The sequence below is a fragment of the Amblyomma americanum genome, chromosome 1 (genome assembly GCF_052857255.1).
Source record: "Amblyomma americanum isolate KBUSLIRL-KWMA chromosome 1, ASM5285725v1, whole genome shotgun sequence".
NCBI classification, from domain to species: domain Eukaryota; kingdom Metazoa; phylum Arthropoda; class Arachnida; order Ixodida; family Ixodidae; genus Amblyomma; species Amblyomma americanum.
Genome location: NC_135497.1, coordinates 421,731,899 through 421,748,309, shown reverse-complemented (window position 1 = coordinate 421,748,309; position 16,411 = coordinate 421,731,899). Strand labels below are relative to the sequence as shown.

The 16,411-nt window shown below is 44.6% G+C and overlaps 1 protein-coding gene and 1 long non-coding RNA gene across 2 annotated transcripts in view; both read left to right on the top strand.

The window, feature by feature from the left end:
* The window catches only part of LOC144124696 (uncharacterized), a 189,419-nt gene that overhangs the window by 105,696 nt on the left and 67,312 nt on the right, over positions 1–16,411 (top strand). The window contains exons 8-9 of the mRNA XM_077657534.1: positions 10,495–10,573; positions 14,051–14,167. Of these exons, the coding sequence (XP_077513660.1) occupies positions 10,495–10,573; positions 14,051–14,167 (196 nt within the window). The remainder of the gene's footprint in view (positions 1–10,494; positions 10,574–14,050; positions 14,168–16,411) is intronic.
* LOC144103511 (uncharacterized) lies at positions 942–3,840 on the top strand. The gene is made up of 3 exons (XR_013308302.1): positions 942–1,030; positions 1,563–1,638; positions 3,618–3,840. It is a non-coding gene; the product is annotated as an uncharacterized LOC144103511 (long non-coding RNA).

The following is a 16,411-nucleotide window of genomic DNA, read 5'->3' as shown; positions in this document are numbered from 1 at the left end:
ATAGGAAGGTGAGCAGGAGTGTGTTTTGGAAGCCAACGACCAGGGTTTTGGCTTGTTAACATTGGCGAGTTTCAACGGGTAAGCCTTGAAGAAAGACAGTGCTGCGACGTCTTGTCATCTGTAAAGGGAACGAAGACTCCTGCGCCGTTTTACTAAGCCTGGATGAATCGCATGGCCGGTGAGTCCCGCTCTGCGTTTCTTTGCTAATGATATGTATTGACACACGCAATTTGTATGCGGCTATATAGGGATGTGAGTGGAGGCAGTCCGCCTGCGGTTGCCGCAGCTATAATGCGGCGCCAAAAAAGCAGGGCCTATATCCTGCATGACAAGTGTTGTTCTCATTGTCTTTATGTGCATTTAGTACTCGCGTGCCGTGGTAAATAAAAATGGCACCAGATATCACAACAGAGTTACGCTTTCGCTTGCTAGCGCTTCGACACTCGGTGCAAAAGCATGGATTTGCACTGCGTAGAAGACGATGAGCAAGAAGTGCCGCGCGGCGGAGCGCTCGTGCTAGGCCAGCTGCGATCAGACACCGCACTATTTTGCTCAGGGTTAGTACTCATCGGATTAGTGCTTGTGCCTTAATATGCGTCATACTAAATTCTGAGACAGTGATCACATGTGAAAGGCTAGTTCATATTCATCGCCTTGTCATTTGTAAACTTATCTGTGCTTCCCCAGTGGAACAGGATTTGAGCCAGTATTATGTCAAAGTTAGATCAACCTTGCGTCTCCTGAGCTTTTAACGTTGATGCTTCCTCTCGTGAGCACTGCGAGCTGTCGGAGATGCAACTGCACATTTCTTTAGGATTTCTACCTTTTTGCTACATCCCTCGCTTTTGAGGCCCGCATTCAAGTCGTTCGCCATTGTCGATGTTTTTTTGTTACTTATTTTCGCTTCGTTATTTATTCTTGGTTGCGTGCTATCAGCTGTGGTGCCGGCGATTCTCCGAGGTCGGAACTCTTCCCAGGCACGGGATCCTACCCACAGACCTCCCGTCGCCGCACTCACGAGTGTTCTTTGGTATTTTTTTGTTTCTCTTGCCCTTACTTGCATTGTCAGTTGACAAATTTGTGCAGCTTATAATTGTATGCAGATTTCTTAAATGCGCTAGCAATTTTTCTATGATGCTAAGCTGTGCTGTGAGATATCAAGCTTCTTGCTAGTGAAGGCATGCTTTTTTCCATTCTCTCTTCTCTATAACCAAGGCAGACTAGTTGCAACTTTTAATTTAATACCTAGACATTGGTGCAAGGCACCATGATAGGAATTAATGAAAACCTGCACATCCTATATTCAAATTGGTGTGAGGTATTTCAGCCAGCTCAACTTTCAGTGGGGTTATAACAGTCGTTGTGACTCTTCTCAAAGAATGTATATGGGTGCATTACATAAAATCTGTTCATTTGTTTTGTCATGGGCTAGCTCATTGGTTTTTATTTACTTATATTACGTCTAAGTTTAGTTTTTAAAGCAGTAGACGATTTCCTCTCTTGTCATTCATGACATGGCTACAGCCACTGACTGCTGTTGCTCTGTATGTATTTATTTGCAGTTGCCAGCGGCAAGCATCTATTGGGCCATTCGTGCTTCCTGCCTTCGGCTGTGTCATCCCTCCTGATCCGTTCATGGTAGTTATTCTTTTTCAGTGATGCATATCTTAGCTGCCTATTTAGAAAAATATTTTCAATATAGGCTTGCAGCTAGGTTTAGAAATGCATGAAACTCTACGTGCACTTTGCAGCAGTACCTCAGCTTATAATTACCGGAACTGTAGACTTGTACAAAATATAGTCGCTGATGTAGCTCTTGACGCAGCTGCTGTTAACTCTACACTTTAAAAGCTCTACAAGATGGTTTACCAGTATTTCTGATACAGAGACCAAATTGCTAGTCAGTAATGTAACGTTGCACGATGAGACCAATCCTTGTATGGCATAGCGTCCTTGCAATGCAACGGGCAAGCTGCTGTCAGCACAGATTTATTGCTGATTTATTGCCATAGTATATGGTTATACTGCACAGTTTGTACCTCTACCTTCTTAAAGCTGTATACATGAAAAATCAAAATTAGTTGAAGGAAAATTCAAGGAAATGTAACAGTAACTGTCTCACATTTTGGCGGACACTTGAACCGTGATATAAGGGAGGGATATAGAAGGGAAGTAATGAAGAGCTGATGCCCATGTTAGATGCCCCTCTTTAGTTAAACACACCTCGCAATTAACACATTTGGTGCAAAACAAACATGGGACTTGCACGCTCACAAGCACCCTCATGCCAGTAAAACAAAGTGCCAATGTTGCCGTACTTTAGAGCTTTGCTCTTAAAAGCGCAGCTGACTGCTACTCAAAGTTGAGAGCAAAAATATGTCTACTTTTCCTCATGTGCAGTCTGCGGTGCTGGTGCCATTTGCAATGGTGATTGACATTGAGTTGCATGATGCGCAGTCCGTTCCTGGAGTTAGTGATTTTGTCTGTCGTGTGAATGTGCTGTTAAAATTAGTGCAGAACAATTGTTCTCTAGTTCATTTTAGGCAACTGTGTCCTGTGCCACATGCTACCACCCTTTTTCCTCAAATTTCCTAATCTCATTTAGCCATCTGATTGCGACCGATTCATGCATTCACGTACTCTTGGGATCCTCCCAGTGTTTTAGTGTGGTATTGCTTATATCTTCTCTGCATTACACACGCATTGCACTTCCTCTTTTTTTGATTTAGTCAAGATATCTCTATTCCTGTTTCTTGCATAAGCATAAGAGGCGACTCAAGTGCACCATCTGGGCTTGTGATGCTATGTGCAGGGCCCTTCGTTTTTGAGTAAAACCTGGTTTCTCCCTACTGTTGCACCAATAAAGATTCTTAAAGATCAGGTTCAACGCAATTTCTGTGCAAATGTGCCTGTAAGAAAGTGTGGTTTGAAGGTGCACAACACCAAAGAACTACTGGAGTGTAGCGCATGTCACATAATTCTTCTAACAGATTTTTTAAACAATTCTGGTTATTTTATTTCCCTTTTAATGTTTATTTTTTGTTGGTTGCTTATAATTTTTGGATAAACTGAAAACTACTTGTACTGACTGGTATTTCATTCCAATAATTATACCCATTATTATGAAGCTGTGTTGGAAGGTAGGTGGGCATTTAGTATGCGTGCTTTGAATTTCAGTGATTGTTTCTGCAATGCAAAATGGAGGACAGGTCTCTGCTGTGCGACGTTTTTGCAATGGAGTGAAAGTAGCTGGAGCAGCATTTGCTACTGTGTCACCAAGCCAAAAGTTCTCCCACAGACCACTGAGCTTCTGAATACCTATGGCTTAAAGCTAGAAGCTCTGATTGCCCTTTCCGAGGTTTTCTGTATAAATGAGGACAAGCCCAAGGGCTGAGAGCTAACAAGTATTTGAAACCATAGAGCTGTACACAGTAGTTCTGGGGCCGTGCAGCAAGTCAGTGTGAATTAGGTCGCGATAAACGTGGTTTACTGTAGAAATCTAGTGTGAAAAAATAGTTGCGCTCACAGAAAACGCTGTTTTTTTTGTTAGTCGGTGATTGAAACAAAGCAATGCATGTGAAATTTGATATCTTGCTGACCCCTCAATTTTTTTCCAGCTAAAGACCAAGAGTTGCATAGAAGTCGTGCAAGCCACCAAGTTGCGTGTGATTTCTGCCAGGGACCTGGAGAAGGCTAGGAAATTAGTGGATGGCCAGTGGTATTCACTCAGTAAGACAAGCTTTTTCTGTAAGTACAGTTTTTGGCATGGCATTGCTTAGGAATGCATGCACTAATCTGACTATTCTATGCCCGCCCATGCTTAAAGAATAATGAAGTACATGAAAAAAATTGATTGCCGAAAAAAAATTGCCGCTTCTGTAATTTTTTTGCAGGAAAGTATTTGCCATTTAAAGGGCTGTGAAAACCTTAAAAATTATTATGTGCTTGTTGTGGCTTTTTTTCCAAATTTCTTCCACGTCTATGTTGGCCTGACCTTGTAGCTTGTCTGCATGAGATTGGCTGCTACCTACAGTTCGCTTTTTTGTTTCTCCTTTATTGCCTGTCAGAATCTTTACTTTGTGTGGCAGTGTCATGCAGTTTGGGAAGTAATCTGATCTTATTTCTTCATTGGCCTGAAGTGGAAGCTTTTGCATGTGGGGCAGGTTTATGGTCTCCTTTTGTTTGCTGTAACTGCAGTTTGGCCATGAGGGTTAGAGGCTTAGTCCTTTTTTATTTTGATGCAGGGTCATATACTTCATGCATAAATTAATGAAGTAAGCACTACTTTTGTAATAAATGAACATTCATTATAGCTGTGGCCATTATAAGTGCACTTGACTCTAAAATGGCTGTCTTCCGGCATTCAGTATTACATCTTAAAACCAGCCAGAAGACACAAAACAGGAGAAGAGATGAGCACAAGATGAGGCTGGTCTAACAACTGAAATTTTATTGAAGGAAAGTGGCAAAAGAAGACCTGCAAAGAGATTCAAGCACGCAAAACCCCAAAGCAGTGAGAGGGCAAAAACAATCGAAAGGCACTGACATACTAGTAAACCATCTAAAAAACTAAATCCTTACAGTGAAAGTTCACCGACGGTTTAGCCAGGCACTTGTTTTTAGCCTTACTGACGTAGTAAGCCTCAACTATATCAGGACAGACTTATCACTTGCCTAAACCGATGATGTGCCGCCGAAATTAGGCGTGCAAAGAGAAAGGTCGTCCTCCAATTGCATTCACGAGAATGAACGTGCAGTGTCAGGTGAAAATTCGCCTTCCTCTCTATACAATGAAAGTGCTCTCAGCCAGGCGCACATTCAGATATCTGCTTGTCTGCCCATAGCAGTTTCAGCTACGAGGCAGTGGAATGCAAAAAACCCGTTTACTTTTGCAAGTGGTGAACATTTTTTATCTGCCACTGTGCATAGCGGACGATTACCCGTAGTTGTATCAAGCCTAGTTTGAACGAAGAATCAAAGGGCTCCTACCTTACTTTTAGCGGTCGAGACAACAGCAACATCATACTTTGGTGCAACTTTCTTGGGACGGTGCGAAATGGCGTGAAGGTAAGGTATAGAGCCCGTCTTTTTGTGCTGCTCAACTACGTCAGCATAATGTGAATGGTGTTCCGTTCCCCCGAGAGAGTAAAAACGCACTCTGTCAGGTGCGCGAGATGGGCAAGTGGGAACCCAGGTGCCATTGGCTTGGAAACCTGCTCCGAGAATGCATTCTAAACACTGTGATGGCATGACTTCCATAAGGCGGTCATGATGCATGCGATTGCCAACCTGTCCTTCACCAGCCTCGAGTGGTTCAACTCGTAGCTAAGAGGCTTCCTGATCTTGGGCTGTGGCGGCAACATATGTTGTCGTCCGCAAAGCGCAGGTCTAAGTCAAGAAGCTACAAACGGTTATGCTTAGTGACATTCAGACATAAAAGATAGGCTTTGACCACATGCCTAAAGATTTCTAAAACGCCTTGTGCCAACTTATCTGAGCCCTCCTTGTGCAAAAAATTAGGTAGCTATCAACATAACGAAATGCTACTATGCCGAGGTCTTACAAACAGGGCTTTGATGCGGTATCGACTCTGGACAGAAGAATGTCGCGGAGGAACAGTGCAACCTGGGACCCTCTGGATATGCCTGATTTCTGATGTAAATACCGCCTTGCCAACTCACAAAAGTAGAGTTCTGTGGAGTTCTAGCTTCTTGTGGACAGCAACCAAGGCAGGTGCTCTGCAGTGAGCATCGACATAGAGGGCCTGCACTATTCATTGTCACATGATAGACCTCTGAGGCATGTGCAAACTGCATCAGGGTGGACAATGAACATGCTTTTACAGATGATTGTGTGATTTCGGTTGCTGGCTTCATGGGGCTGTTGTCCTTTTACTGCAAATCCGCATTTGTCAGTTGGCAGGGCGGTATTTACACACAGGTCGTACCTTTGCTCAGCAACATTTTTTTGTCTAAAGTCGATAAGGCATTAGAGCCCTGTTTGGAAGACCTTGGCATAGTAGCATTTCGTTATGTTCACGACTATCTAATTTTTCTGGACATAGAAGGCTCAGATAAGTTGGCACAAGATGTTTTAGGAGTCTTTAAGGCATGCGGTCAAGGCCTGTCTTTTACATCAGAATTGTCTAAGCAGAACCGTTAGCAGTTTCTTGATGCAGACCTGCGCTTTGTGGACGAATATGTTTGTCGCGGCTACAGCTAAAGATCGGGGAAGGCTCTTTTTAGCTACGAGTCGGACCACTCGTTGCTGGGGAAGGATGGCGAAGAGGTGTATTTGTCGCTGGTTAAGGTCAGTAAAGATGGAAACACTTGATGGGTGTGCAATCGTGTGCATGACATCAGCTTTACATAAGTCATGCCATCACTGCTGAGGACGCATTCTTGTAGCAGGTTTCCAAGCAGCTGGGTTCCCACTTGCCCATCTCAACAACCTGTCATAGTATGTTTTCACTCGCTCGAGGGTAAGGAGCACATACTCCGATGATGCTGATACACCTTACCTCCACAGTATTGCACAGTCTCACGAAAGTCGCGGGAAAGCGTACTGCTGCTGTTGTCTTAACAGCGAAATGCAAGACAGGAGGCCTTTGTGCCACCATTAAAAAGGCTTGATAAAACTGGGTACTTGTCCACAATGGACAGTGTCACAAAAAAAGGTTCACCACTTACAAAAGTAATGGAGTTTATTGCGTTCCACTGCCTTATGGCTGCAACTAATAAGGGCAGACAGGCAGATATTTGAATTTGCACCTGACTGAGCACTTTCACTCTATAGGGGGAAGGCAAATTCTAATCTGGCACTGCATGCTCAATCTTGTGAATGCAAATCTGAGGATGACCTGTCTCTTTGCACGCCTAATTTGCACGACACATCAGTGGTTTATGGAAGGGTTAAATCTGTCGGTAGATAGTTGAGGCTTACTACATCGGTAAGGCTAAGGACACGTGTGGCTAAGCCATCGATAAACCTTCACCGTAAGGAATTTGCTTTTTTAGATGATTCATTAGTATGCCAGTGACCTTTGATTGCACTTCGCCCTTTCACTGCTTTGGGTTATTATGGGCTTGTATCATTTCGCGGGTCTTCTTTTGCGGCTTTCCTTCAATGATGCCGCCGCGGTGGCTCAGTGGTTAAGGCGCTCGGCTGCTGTCCCAAAAGACGCTGGTTCGATCCTGGCCGCGTCAGTCAAATTTCAATGGAGGCGAAATTTTAGAGGCCCGTGTACTGTGCGTTGTCAGTGCACGCTAAAGAAAACCAGGTGGTCGAAATTTCTGGAGCCCTCCACTACGGCGTCCCTCATAGCCTGAGTCACTTTGGGACGTTAAACCCTCACAAGTCAAATAATCAAAATCTTCAATTAAATTTTTGTTAGTCCTGCCTCTTGAGCTCATGTCTTGTGTGTTCTGGCTGGTTTTAAGGTGAGTCAGTACCAACTCGGCCAGTCGTAAGCCTTGTTCAGTATTACAACATTTTGAATAAAGTGAGAAGTTTACTAGGCTATGTTGTCGGGGATCCTGTCCGCACCAGTTGTGGGCAACTCAGAAGAGATAGCGTCATACGATTGGTTGTGTAATTGGCAGAGGATGATGTGAGGATGCTGCTAGAAAAGAAAATTTCATAATCAGATAATTATTTACAGCCAAAAATGTCAAAAAAGTGGCTGGGCCAGAGAAAAAGTGCCGCGAAATTTGAAAACGCTGAAAGTAGGTGCAGCTATGGCATAGTGCCAAGTTTGAAAAACTGGAAGTATGGACAAAGCCAAAGCTTGGCGCCAAGTTTGAAAACTCGAAATGAGCAATCACGTGACCAGTGATAAGTGTCCTATACTTAACAAGGAGATATCAAAAATAATGATAAATTAGAGGCAATTAGGTAATTATTGAGAAGCGAAAGGCAATGAACGGGGGATTAAACTGGGCGGGTATTCAGTGAGTGGGCAGGAACGATCCATGGAGGAAAATTTGAAAACTTGAAATCGTTGCTGGGATGAAATGAGGGTAAAATAAGAGTTAATTGATAACCAATCAAGTCAACGAGAAAACAACCATGGCGCCAAATTTGAAATGCGACCAGTGTCGAGGAGGCGTCAACGCTTTCACATTTTTTTTGCGCAGGTATAGCGGTGATCTCTATTTTTTTTTCAGCCAAGACAAAATCCATCTTTCTTGGCTCATGGGCGATGTATCAGGAGCCCGCGGCCAGGACAACGCTGGACAGCATGCATCAGCAAGCTCGAAAAAAAAGCACGAAACAGTAAATAAATATTGATCATTTTCATTTCAATTCTAGTGGTTTTGTGCACAAATTACTCTGGAATGCACAAAGCTTGTGTTAATTGACAGGCGACCATTAACAAGCTGTTCATTTTTGTGCATTGCCTACTCCAGAACAAAATCCTGTGTTAATTGACAGGTGACACAGTAATGACCGTTACACAGCATACGAGCACTACACAAGACACACTACAGAAGACAAGGCAAACTACAGAATACAAGACAGACTATAAAAGTCAAGACAGACTACAGAAGACAGGACTACAAAAGACAAGACTGTCTACAGAAGACAAGACAGTCTACACAAGACATGCCCAAAATACGACAAGACTACAGACTATAGAAATTTTCTGTCTTAGAATCCTGTAGTGCGTTTTGACTGGGATTGATTAACATAATACAATAATTGAGGATATAAGTACTTCACACCATATATAGCAATTCATTGACATTATTATCGATGATTCGCCGGAACGGTTGATAACGCGCCTGCAACTTGCCGCAGTCACATGGCAACTCTCGATAATGGTTGAGCCAACGAAACCCAAACTCAGCGCTCGCCGAGCACTACTACATGCTCCTTACAAGAGCACTTGACTTCGATCTCTTGCAACTGAACGAAGGTCATTTAGAAGCGATTCTGAAATTGGAAAGGACGGTCTTGTCATCGTCCTTGCCATTGAGTGTGCAAATAGGCAATGTGCGGATGAACATGTGAAGATCAAAATTAGTGACATAAATTATATTTCCGCAACATTATCTCACAATAACATTGGTGTTCAATTTTAAGGAAGAATTTGCTAATATATACCTTTAGTTTGGCATCGTGGCCAACTGTCATTTTCACAGCCTTAAAGGTGCAAAAGTTTTTCTTACCCTTTCACGCACTAGCCTGAATTCCTTTCACTCACGAGATGTTTACGTATCTCCATGAACGTAAAAATAACTCATGTGGCCGGCGCTGCGTAATTCATCTGCTATGTACGCAGACTCCAAGAGTTGTACAGTAACGTACTACGCACCGTGCACATCGACACAAGCAGGCGTTTCGCTCGTGAAACGTCTGCAAGGCGGAGTCCTCGACAACATACAGCGTGGTCCCCTCGAAGAACCCTGTTGCTTTTTCCCGGAACATGGCTGCTGCTATGTGTGCGGTACATACACGCCCTACAAGAGCCTAGTCTGCTTATTCATTATCGATGTAAGAGAAGCGCAAATGTACTTTATATTAACATCTCTCTCACGAAAAAATATCCAAATTCCAACAAAATGCTTTGGACCCCTCTAGCCGCCTCTCATCATCGTTAGGCTTACTGCTTCAAGGAGCACCGAGTCAGACAGCGTAGCAGCTGGTTGCATTTCTTGCGCCTAACAGTGCGCAGCAAAAATACTGCAGTGAGTACGCACTTTATCTGTATCGCAAGGGTGTGATATAGGCATAAAAAAATGGCACTTATTGTTTGCAATAACAGCAATGGTAAAGATTTGATGGGAGAGTAAGGACAAGTTAAAAAAAATTTGTTCTTAGTAAACATCCATTCTATAGCATCTTCTCGCAATACTGATGTTTTTGCGGCCGCAGTGGATGCATTTATTGCTAAAAAAGTGTATTTAAGCATTTTGCCGTCATTTTAGTAAAACTCGGCGCGCCTTCACCGAACAGAACTCTGTCATCCATTTTTCGATGCGAACGGCGGTGTAGCTTTGGTCCTGGGATCTGCGACCAAGAACCTGTTCATATCAGCTGCAGTTTATTTAAATAAGACCACCCTAACGACAATTTTGCTTTGCCTTTTATAGGTAATGAAAGCAACGTATTTAGTGAAAGTAGCCCGAGTTTCATTGGAATGCGCTAATCTATCGACAGGTCTGATCTTCTGCCGAGTATCCACTCAAATTGGGGATCAAATAAAGATTACTTTCATTGTATTCGACTTTTATTCCACAATGGAAACACTGACAAGTCTTTTTTTCAATTGATAAGGCCAGTAGGCAATGCAACATCACGTTCGCAAATTGATTAAATCTTACGTGTTAATGTCGTCCTACCGCGTAACCTCTGCTACACATGCATCGTCTATGACTAAAAGAAGTCTGTGGAGTACCTACGGCAATAATTTCTTCTATTCGCTGCAATCTCTATTTCCAGTGCCATGCTAAGAACTAATAGCACTGTTCTTATGTTTAACTTCTCTTACAGGCCTCGACCTGACCTCCTTTTTTGCCAGTTTGAACATATCCAAAATTTTTACGGCTACACCAAAAGAAGCAGACAAAAGGTAAGCAGACCTCGTTGGGGCAAAACAGATTACCACTCACGTGTACAGGGGCTTCCCAGCTGACCTCAGAAAGGGATTTAAAGAAGATTGATGTGGCTTGCTGAAGGTGGAGAGGGTTCCTGGATTAGCATAGAGAAAAAACAGGCGTATAAATTTGCAAGAAAAAATGAGCTGCGGTTTTACTACTGCTGAAGCTGGTTAAGGAGCGAAAGCTGCAGTGTTTCAGGCGAGTGGATGCGGCTTGGCGTCTGTACCCAAGCATGGGTACCCGCCGCGATGCATGGGTACCCGCCGCGATGGCTCAGTGGTTAAGGGGCTCTTCTACTGAGCCGGAGGCGACAGGCAATCGAGGGCACTTAAGTCTACTTACGTGGAGGAATGCGAAAGCATGTGTATTGAGGAAAGGAAATGTTTTTGACACATGAAAGGGCGCAGTAGCTCTCAGATCTCGACATCTCCGTGGACACTTGAACCACGCGAAAGCATGACATCTGGCTCTGGGAAGGTCAAATTTAGCGACGCGCGAAAAGCCGCCGTATCCAGCCTAGTGAAGATTTGGCTTCAAAGAGCTTATTCTTAAACGCTCGTCTTGTCCCAGTTAAGGAGGGGCAGCCACGCGGCAGGCATACGAACTTTGGCGCGCTATGTCAATGGCAGCACTTCCTCGAGCGGGAAGAGGCGCTGTTGTGACCAGTGTTGCCTGTTTAGCACAGGCGTTGTTGAAAACTTGAGCGACGCTTGCGCCATTAAGTTGCCGCAGCGAAATCTACTTCATTAGAATTTTGCTGCATGACACGGCAATAATCTAATAGTTTCGCGTGCGCATCTAGCTGCCTAACCATCAATAATCAGTCTGGACCATATTCCACCGTATTAATTTGAAGAAAGAATATGAAATAAGCCCATTTTATTTAAGCACACCTGGGACTGCTTGACCAGGCCCAGGCGATTTTCATGTCTCACGTTGGCGTCCCTGCTCTCCATGGATCTTGGACAAAGTGGACCCCCTTACGGGCGGCCAGTGCTTGGACCATCGACAGAGCAAGAACACCGAATGTTATGCAGAACCTTTTCCGAACCCGAGTAGCAGCATTGCGTACACCTGAAATAGGGTATTGCGTCGACGCTGTACTCCTCAGCCCCTTCTGTGGTGCACTTCATATTAACTTCAAGCTGAAGTTGGTATGAACGCTTGAAATCTAGTGCCAGGAGGTATGATACCACATCCTAACTCTTTGTCTCTTACTCAGTTTCGCCAGGCTATCGCGGAAATACCTGCATCGGATGCTCTGATTGAAATTTAGACTATCCAAAATAATTCTTCTTGCTGTATATGGCACAAAAAAAAGCACGGGGCACGATAACAGGTTGTGTACACTCTTATTACGGTGGCTAACGTGCCGACGCTTTTTTTTCACCAACGTTACCCGAAACGCACAAGTGTGGCAAAAACACCCCTCTTCGCTTTCCTGGTGCGCGACGACGTCTGTGCGTTAATCAATAAAAATAAATCAAAAATCAGGGGCGACCAATTTGGCAGTCAATTTGGCAATTGGTATCAATTTGGCCATTTGGATTTTGCAGTCAATTCCAGCTCCTGTTCGTTTGGAATTTGAGTACACTGTCTTTCACTCCTAATTATGTTCGAATTCTGACTCTATTCAAATTTCGACTACGCAGTTATGAAAAATGTGTCACATTCAAAGATCGCGGCCAGTCCTCATACAGATACCACCGCTGTAGCGCAAGCGGTTAAGCAATGCACCCCTGCACAGGTAGGTGGCTGCATTTCAAACATAGCTGTCGGTAGAGGCAGTGAGGCGCAGGTTCATCTTTCCGAGCAGCGCTTGTAGTATTCCATAATTACAGCGCAACGAACGGTACGTAGAAGGACACACGCAGGGACACAACTCAGCGCTGTGTTGTGTCCCTGCCTGTATCCATCTACATCCTTTTCGTTGCGCTGTAGTTATGGAATATAGAAACCAACTCACCAAACAACTTACCTTAGCTTATAGTAGCTCTCGCCAGCTTCATTTTTGCGCAGATAGTTGTTCGGGAGGCTGTATGTTTTGCACGAAGGCCTCTAATTAGCCATTTAACTTTTTTTGAGTCATTCTTCTTGCACTGCCTCTCCCTCTTCTCCCCTACAGGAGGAGAGGGGGAAGAGGAGATGGGCAAGAGGTCAGAGGGATGGTTAACAAGGGGGCAGGTCAAGAAGGAAAAATCTCCCTAAACACCATGCACCTTGAAGGTAGAGGCTTCACACAGATGTCGATGCCGGCGGGCAGTTTTCGCCTTTTTGGCCCTCCTAATACTATCGCATCAAAAATTGCAAACGACAGTTTAGCTCTGCCTTAAGGGTATTGCGTTAATGGGTTAATGCCCACTTATGCAGCATTGGTCATTCTCAGCATTCATAGATCACTGGGAGTTCTCATACTAGTGCTGGCGTATGGTGCAGCGGTTGAGTGATCCACGTGCCACTGCCCTGTGATGGCTAGTGTTGCCACCGGTAGGGCTTGTGAGACCCAAGTTGCTGTTTTCGAGCAACCGCTCGCGACCAATTAATAATTTATTTCCCACCTGCCAATTTGGGAATTATTCTCAGAATCCGATGAGCAGGTTGTGATGATGTCAGAAGGTCATGCGGCGTACGTAGATGGCCTTCATAGGTTGCTTCTCAGAGGATTTTTTGAGGATTTTAGTGCGCCAGCAGTAGGGCTTCCACTCCGCCAAAAAGCCGTTGTCTGTCTGTCTGGTCCTTCCGCAACCTGGACCTTCAAGGTTGCATAGGGACCTACCTTTGGAAACGTGCCCAGGGGATGGCCTAGTTTTCAGAGGAAGGCGAACGAGACTCACCGAGCTCAAGCCTGGTTGGCCCAATGTCTTCGGCGTTTGTCGTTGTTTATCTACTGTGCTGGGCACGCCCTCTCCATTTGCATCGCACTTTGCTGAGAGTGGAGAGAGACAAAGTAAAGACAGTGCCTATGAAAAGAATTTCTGGGCCCCATTTTGGCTGGTTCATTACTGCGGTGGAGTTTTGTTACCACGTCGGACAGTGTCTCTGGCACCCTTTCGAAACGCCGGCTACTTGGACTGTTAAAAAAGCGCTTTGGACACTAAGATAATTGTAGAATCCTTGACTTGTAGAAAGACGCGCTTGAAGATTATGTTTTTAGTAATTTCCATTACCTCTTCCGGAGACAGCTCATTGCGAATTGAAGAGTGCACAAAAGAGAACTCATTTCGAGCGATGGAATTGCTGAAATTTGAGGTCATTGTTCAACTCTCAGGGGAGACTTGACTCTGAACAGAAAGGAGTAAAAAGGGAGTAAGGTGCCCTAAAGCGCACTCTATTTTATAAAAGAGAGTGCGCATACTTGCTTTTTACCCCCGTGGAGCCGTGTTCGCGCTCAGAGTGTATGTACGCAGTGGTAGGTTGTTATGCACCACAACATTTCGTGTGTTACGCAGCGCGGGAGGCCGTGGGACAGACGGAGGAACGGCAGGGGGGACTCCCGGACAAGGAAGTGCAGACGCCCACGGCCACTCGGCCCGTCACTCTCGCTGCGGAGCCGTTACGTCACCCTGGTAAGCACAGAAGATTGTTCCTTTCAGGGAACTCACCCCATCGGCTGAGGTTCTAGCGCCTGACTTTTCACCAATTAAGAGTCCTCTGCGACACCTTATGAAGGCCACAAAGGACTCGCTGATTGGTGTTGCCATGAAGATCTAACCTTAATTTTGCTCCCTTGCACGCAGCAAAACACGCAGAATCACGCCACGGAGTTGGCTTGCTTGGCTGCTTCGACTTTTTAAATTCATCCCTTGTTCTTAGACAATCCTACGTGCATAGATCTCGAAGCAGCTATCAAGTGTCTGCTCTCAGGATTGACAAGAACGTCACGTGGAATCTGTAGCAGAACAGAATATATAATAATGAGCAGATGAAACACTTCAGCACAAGGTTGGAAGCCCAGCCAATCACCTGCAAAGGCGCACGATGGAGATGTCTGGAGGAATAAAGAAAAAAAACGACAACACGATTACCTCTACCATGATATTTCGCAGGGTGCGGCCGGTGCCGAGGCGCCTATAACTTTAAGCGTGCTAGGAACCACGACGGAGAAAGAAAAGCCGCGTACAGGACGGAGGGTCATTTTCGATTCCTGGAAACTGCGCTGCCACGAAACCCACAAAAGAATGGTTATTACGGCACATTTTTGAAACTTCTTTCAAGGCCTAGCACTTTCACAGGTAATGTCAGTGGGCGATTTGGTTTATGATGGCTTTCGTAAATCGGCGCGAAATACGTAGATGCACATATTTCGTATGCGTCGTTGTTTCTCGCGTCAATTTTTTTGGAATAGATTTGTTTTAATATCAACTTCTGGCTATGTGCGAGAAAACATGACTCAGCTGCCTGGAGTTATTCTTGGTAGACGTGATCTTGTTTCTTCGTCAAATAGAATTAGGTTAGCAGCATCGAGTAATACATAAAATAGATGCGAATTCAATTGGGCTACATACATACTTTTATTGTACTGAGGAATGTTTTGTCTAACAGCAACTGTAATTGTTCAGAAATGAGAAAATAATTTAGTTTGCGAAACACAGTTACTCCGTAACGCATGTGAAATCAAGGGGCATTTCAAAATAAACTTGGACTACATGGCATTTCCAATGCTGTCCAAAAAGACTGTACAAGAAACGCTTTCCAGTTACTTTTGCTTAGAAAATTCGTCGAAACGCACTTGCAAGAAAATGCACCTATATGAAGATAGAAAATACATGCATAAATATCTTGGAAACGACCTGAGTGTAAAAAATTGAGAGATGATTGGTGAGCCGATCTGATGGAATAAATGAGTTGCATTAGACTTTCAGTCCTGACGCGACACATCACACACATTTCATTACATCCACCTTTATCGGCCACGTAGTCCTATTTTTACTTGTTTGCACTTGAGTGCAGCCGCCGCAGTTTTCTGTGGTTGTGTTGCTCGGATGCTGACGAAAACGACGAGGGTTCAATCCCAGCCGCGACAGTCGCATTTCGGTGGAGGCGAAATGCTGAAATCCAGTGTACTGTGCAGTATCGATGCACGTTAAAGAAGCGCAGGTGTCGGAAATTATCCGAAGCCTTTCACTACCATCGTAGCCTGAGTCGCTTTGCGTCGTTAAACAACACAAACGAAACACTTGACTCCCGTGAGCAGTTGGTCTCTAGTATCCATCGACATTCGGTTCTGGAACGCACAACCACTGCAACGGAAGAGTGGCATCCGAAGAGCAGCGCGTGCCTTTGTGGAATCTCCGCTCATCTACTCCTCACCTCCGTGGCAGCCACTCGTAACCCGTAAGAACCACCTCCTCCGTTTACCCTCTGACTACTTCCCGTGGCAGCTACCTTGTGACCTCCTCACCTCTACAATGAGCAGAGTGGGGCGAACAGAAAGAGTGAATACAGTAAAGGCTCGTTCTCGAAGGGGACCGGAAAATTGTTCGAATAAAGCCAAGTTCGAATTATCGAATGGCCGCTAGAATGAGCGGTTACAGCGCCCCGCCGCGCGGGCAGAACCCGAAGCAGTCACATCTAGACTCGTTACCACGAGCTAGGCTCTAATACATGTTTGCGGCGGGCATATTCTGAGAATTAAATTGATCCGGTCCTAATGAAAAATGAAATGAATTGATCGGCCAGTTATGAACCAAACCCAAGTACTGGAATGCATTCTATTGAGCAGCGAGCTTTAGTGCTGGAATACATGACGCTATTTATACTCCAAAAAATGTTTATTTATGAGGTAGGTTTGTCAAAATTTAAAGTAATCG